Source organism: Arachis ipaensis, chromosome B05, assembly GCF_000816755.2.
Source record: "Arachis ipaensis cultivar K30076 chromosome B05, Araip1.1, whole genome shotgun sequence".
NCBI lineage: Eukaryota > Viridiplantae > Streptophyta > Magnoliopsida > Fabales > Fabaceae > Arachis > Arachis ipaensis.
Genome location: NC_029789.2, coordinates 20,509,703 through 20,514,903, shown reverse-complemented (window position 1 = coordinate 20,514,903; position 5,201 = coordinate 20,509,703). Strand labels below are relative to the sequence as shown.

The 5,201-nt window shown below is 42.1% G+C and overlaps 2 protein-coding genes across 5 annotated transcripts in view; one reads left to right on the top strand and one right to left on the bottom strand.

The window, feature by feature from the left end:
- Window positions 398-2,200, top strand: LOC107643286. The gene has a single exon (XM_016346883.2). The coding sequence runs from the start codon at window positions 634-636 to the stop codon at window positions 1,900-1,902; it is 1,269 nt and encodes a 422-aa protein (XP_016202369.1). The 5' UTR covers window positions 398-633; the 3' UTR covers window positions 1,903-2,200.
- LOC107643285 (myb-like protein X) overlaps window positions 3,056-5,201 on the bottom strand; it is a 2,571-nt gene continuing 425 nt past the window's right edge. Inside the window, exons 2-3 of one of the 4 annotated variants that reach the window (XM_021123323.1) lie at window positions 4,837-4,895; window positions 3,056-4,716 (exon numbers count right to left, since the gene is read on the bottom strand). In XM_021123323.1, the coding sequence (XP_020978982.1) occupies window positions 3,223-4,716; window positions 4,837-4,839 (1,497 nt within the window). In that variant the 5' untranslated portion in view covers window positions 4,840-4,895 and the 3' untranslated portion in view covers window positions 3,056-3,222. The remainder of the gene's footprint in view (window positions 4,717-4,836; window positions 4,896-5,201) is intronic. The other 3 variants (XM_016346882.2, XM_016346879.2, XM_016346881.2) reach the window with 3 other exon arrangements.

Sequence of the window (5,201 nt, the reverse complement as noted above, 5' to 3'; positions counted from 1 at the left end):
TGGATACATATACAGGTATATCTTTTATATTTAATATTTGATGATCTCAAATTAGATTCTTTATTCATTTACTTTTGGAAAATAGTATCTAAGAAGATTGGTAAGCCTAGAACCGGAAAGAATAATTGTTGAGGTAAAATTGTTCCTATGTACGAATTATACCAAAAAGGAAGATTGTGGGAGTGATTTAGCGTGATTACGTGCAATTTTTGGAGATACTGATAATAAAAATAATAATGGGAAACCAGACGAAAACGAAATCCAAAAATAACTGAAGTAATCTGCTACTGATAATAAGTATATTTTCTTCAAAAAAGAACAAGCGAATATGAAATATAAATAAAAATAAAAATAACAGTTAAGAATTAGTTGTTGCAAGATAAAACGTCCCCACCATAATATTGCAGAGAAAATTGAGGGAGGAAGCAAAAACAGAAAGAAAAATAGAATAAATCAAAATATGCAAGGATACAGGCTGTCACATCCAGTTTTCCAGTTTTCCTACTCAACAAAGAAGCCTTCACTCTGTCAGCCATCAACTAAATTAAAAATAAAAAAGAAAAAGGCGTTGGCATATATACTCAGTCTTCTCCTATTCCTTCCCTCCATAAACTCATCAAGTCTCATCTCAACATGGATCCGTGCCACTACGTGCGGCTCCTCGTTGGAAACTTGGCCGTGAAATCACCGGCGTCATCCAAGCCCTCCTTCTCCGGCAAGGTGCACCCTTCCACTTCGTCGTGCTTCTGCGAGATCAAGCTCAGGGGAGCAGGTTCACAGCGATCCCACGCGGCCACAGTTCCTATAACCTCAGACACGCACCCTACTCCGCACTCCATGGCCGCATGCTTCGACTTCACCAAACCCCAAATTGAGAAGCTCCTGAGTTCCAAGAAGCCCACCACCATCACCATCTCCCTCTACAAGGGCCGCGCAGCCACTTCCTTCTCCTTCTTCTCCTCACCCAAACTCCTCGGCAAAATCTCAGTTCCCATCGATTTCACCATGCTAGACTCAAAACCCGTCACGTTCCACACCGGCTGGGTTAACCTCGCCAAAGCAGACGACAAATCCTCCTCCGCCCAGTCACTGCACCTAACAGTCCGGGCTGAGCCCGACCCCAGGTTTGTGTTCCGGTTCGACGGCGAACCGGAGTGCAGCCCGCAGGTTTTTCAAGTAAAAGGCGATGTGAAGCAACCGGTTTTCAGTTGCAAGTTCAGCTTTCGGGACAAGAATCAGGGACAGTTCCAATCTTCTTCGGCTAATGCGAATCACATGGCGGAGCGGAAGGGATGGTCCATCACAGTCCACGATTTGTCGGGTTCGCCAGTCGCCGCGGCCTCCATGGTCACGCCCTTCGTTCCCTCACCCGGGTCGCACCGGGTCAGCCGATCCAACCCAGGAGCATGGCTCATAATCCGACCCGACGGGGACGGCACCTGGAAGCCTTGGGGTCGTCTGGAGGCCTGGCGGGAACCCAACAGCTCCAACGCCGTAGGGTACCGATTCGAGGTGCTTCCGGCTACCGCCGATCCCGTGACCCTGGCCGCCGCTACTATCAGCTCCCAGCATGGCGGAAAGTTCACCATCGACGTTGCTACCGGCGTGACCCCTGTGAGCACTCCACATGGGAGCTGGGATTTGGGGTCCGGGTCTCGACCCGGATCGGGATCGGGTGTGGATTTCGGGTTGGACCCGATGTTGATGTATAAGGGGTTTGTGATGTCGGCGAGGGTGGACGGTGAGGGGAAGTGCAGCAAGCCGGAGGTGGAGGTTGGGGTGAAGCATGTGACTTGCACGGAGGATGCTGCGGCTTTTGTTGCTCTTGCGGCGGCGATGGACTTGAGCATGGACGCTTGCAAATTGTTTTCTCAGAAGCTCCGAAAGGAGTTGAGGCAGTAGAACTAAAAACATAGTGTGTGTATTTTTTGTCGTATTCTGAGTGCCGTTTCTGTCAGTTCAGCTAACACTACTCTAATATTCTTGGCGCTGGATCAAATTCAGCACTAACCCTCCTTTTGTTTTTTTACGGTTTTCGATGAGAACTATGTACAGTTGGGAGATTGGAAGTATCAGTTTAGTATTATTTTTGTTATTCTTTTACTTCTTGGTGAAGTTTTGGATTCGTATTTTGCTTACAGATTAGGTCTCGTAAAGCTTCTGTTTTTCAATTAATTGGTTCTGGCACAAGTAGAATTTTTAATTCATGTCTCGTGCGTTGTAACGGAATGCGAGATTGAGCCTGAGAATCCTATGTGCTGTCTCAAGTACATGTATCTTCTGTCACGCTTAGGTTTGCACGATTTCATTGCTACCATTACTGGACATGTATATAATAACTTAATCAGGTTTCCTGGAACCCGCACATTACTTTCGCTCCAACATATACGTTAATTAACATATGATGTCTATGTATTCTACCTTAATAAGTTTTTTTTTTTTTTAAGAAGTACCTTGTAATTTTTATAGTATCCCCATTTTTTTTTTATTTTAAGAATTTCATCCCTATATCCCCCTCTTTCATTTACACTCCAAAATTCTGCGTGAATGAAATTGTTCTTGACTTCAAAATAAAAGAGGCACAAAATAAATAAATGAATAAAGAACAGTGGAAAAGGAATAATAGGATACAGCATTTGCTGTGAAATTCTCTTCAAAATTATGCGTGGCCATTGGCCAGGAGCAAACGGCTTAGAAGAGCCTGGGGCTTATTTCAGTGGATTTTCCTCAAGTTAACATTCTTTCAATTTAACCATAGTTGTTTGTAAGATTGAAGAAATTTCAACTAAGAGACGACGGTGATAGGATTGTGAGGATTCAAGTATAGAAGCAATGACCAAACACGTAACGTAGTCCAATTTAGACAATTTTGAAAAGCACACGACACAACGCCCAAAATGAATCGTAAGAAATTGGCTAGTCACCAATTTGGTTCACGTTGTGCTGTATCCTTGCTGTCCATTCTCTTGAAACACATTTTTCCTTTCTTAGCACAAAGTATGTAACTTTTATCCGACTCTAGTATGAAGACAAGGATTGTATAGCATGAGACATTCGACTAATCTACCAAAGAATTAAAGACTTTGATATGAATATCCACCAAACTACCTTAGTACGTTTTTCAAACACACTTACAAGGGGATCAAGTGGAAGGGTTTAGCTAACTACACAAGGTCAAAAAGAAAAACTTTATCACTTACAAAACATGACCATGTTACGAGTTTATTCTGTTGCACTTTTGTCACTATTATCTATTCCATTTCTAATACCGGCCAACTTATCCGGATCAGTCATCACATCCTTGATAACATGAAAATCAGTAGCATTATGATCATCTGAACTAGTAGTTCCCTTCCCAGTGAATGACCCTGATGATTCTCCACTTTCACCTGTCTGAGTGTCATCCTTCAATTTCTCATTGTCATTGTCGTTGACATCTGTGTTCTTCATGTTCAAATTTGAATTACTCCGTGTGTTGCTTGTTTCACTGTTATCCTTGTTCACAGTTTTGTTTAATGCTACAAATCCTGTTACCTTTTGAAATTCACCAGCAGCTGCATCGACCTCTCCATTTTCTGTTTTGATAGGGTCTGTTGCCTTAGAATCAGGAAGGTTTTCTTCAGATCCTCTATTGCCTCCCTGCTCTGTTCCTTCTCCTGTGACTGTTACGTTCACTGTATTATTTTGAGCATGGTCTGATTCGGAAAATATCCCCGTGTTATTCTGTTTAGATGAAGTGTCAGCTCCAGTTCCTGTCATGTTATTGCTGGCTGCACTGGTTGCTAGTGCTACTGTCAAATTACTGCTTGTCTCCGAGTTATTGTGAGAATGTGTTCTGTTGGTATTATTTAGATATGAACTATCCGCTGGGATGGGCAAAGTCTTGTTTACAGTTTCTTTACCAGAAGTTGTGTTAGAAGTCTCCCCCGTCATCAGTTGAGCTCCTGTGACCTTAATATCCAAATCAGTTTGATTCCCGCTACTTTCTTCTGCAAATGTAGTCTCAGTTTCAGTGCTACTTGAATGAGTATCATGAGTCACAGCACTGGAGGCATCATCGCCCTTGTAATGCTCCTCCCGGGCCTCATGAGTGTTGTGGTTTTCAACTGAACCCTCCTCCTTTTCTTTATCCTCACTCTCCTCTTCTTTATCTTTCTCTTCATCAATGAGCTCGTCATGATTAATATCCCTCCCTGAATTCTCTTGATTCTTTTCATCTATCTCATCATCTCCTACCTCTTGTCTGTCTTCCATCTCCTCACCTTTGTTTTCATCTTCGACTTGTTCTTCCTTTTGTCCCCTCACTCCGTGCTGGCTCTCTTCTTTTCCTTCTTGTAATTCTTCTTGTTCATGGAGTTCATGCTTGTTTTCATCCTCTTCCTCCACGATATTCTCATCTTCCACTTCTTCCTCATGCTTTTCATTTTGATTTATTTCAACCTTTTGTGCATTAAGGTCTTTTCTACCAAGTTTTGGAATCTGATGTGCAGTATTGTCATCAAATTCCTTCTTCTTATCATGTGAGTGCTTAATCTGATAGATCAACCAGAAGCAAACACAAAGCAACAGAATAATCTGCAGAACATGCTTCACCTTGATGCCTTTGGACCTCTGGTTCCGACTTGGCGACCGCCTTATCATGCTTAACTTACTTACAACGCCCAAGTTCTTACTTTCTCCAAATAGCCTGGAACCGAATAAGCAATGATCAGAGTCCTAATGGAGTTGGATGATAATTTCTATGCATTTTGAGTGATAAATTACAATGTCAACCAATACAACTGTAGAAAATGAACAAATCATGGTGGACGGCTGTCATTATGCATAGTTATTCACCATGATTTGACGTCATGCTTAGAAATCCATCTCTGTAAAGTCCGAAAGGAATCCCCTTCCTACAAAGTTATATCGAAGCAGCTAACAATATTTGTCCTTGCACAAATGGCAACACCATCATATAACATACATAAGGAGAAGAGGGGAAATGATAATATCACGCAAAAAGCAATCTATGTTACCAGAAAATTTCTACAAATGCGGGCATCATAATGGTTTAATTTAAGGGATTCTCCAAATCGAATATATTTATTGACCGAGGAAAGGAAACAGGGAGCAGCAGAATGGAACATTTTTTTTAAAAAAGGAAATACAGAGTGAGAAGAAAGAGAACTGAGGAGGGGTTAGAAAGCTGAAAACAATTT

Coding starts and splice junctions, on each gene's coding strand:
- LOC107643286 (XM_016346883.2), top strand. CDS start 634: ATGGATCCGTGCCACTACGTGCGGCTCCTCGTTGGAAACTTGGCCGTG.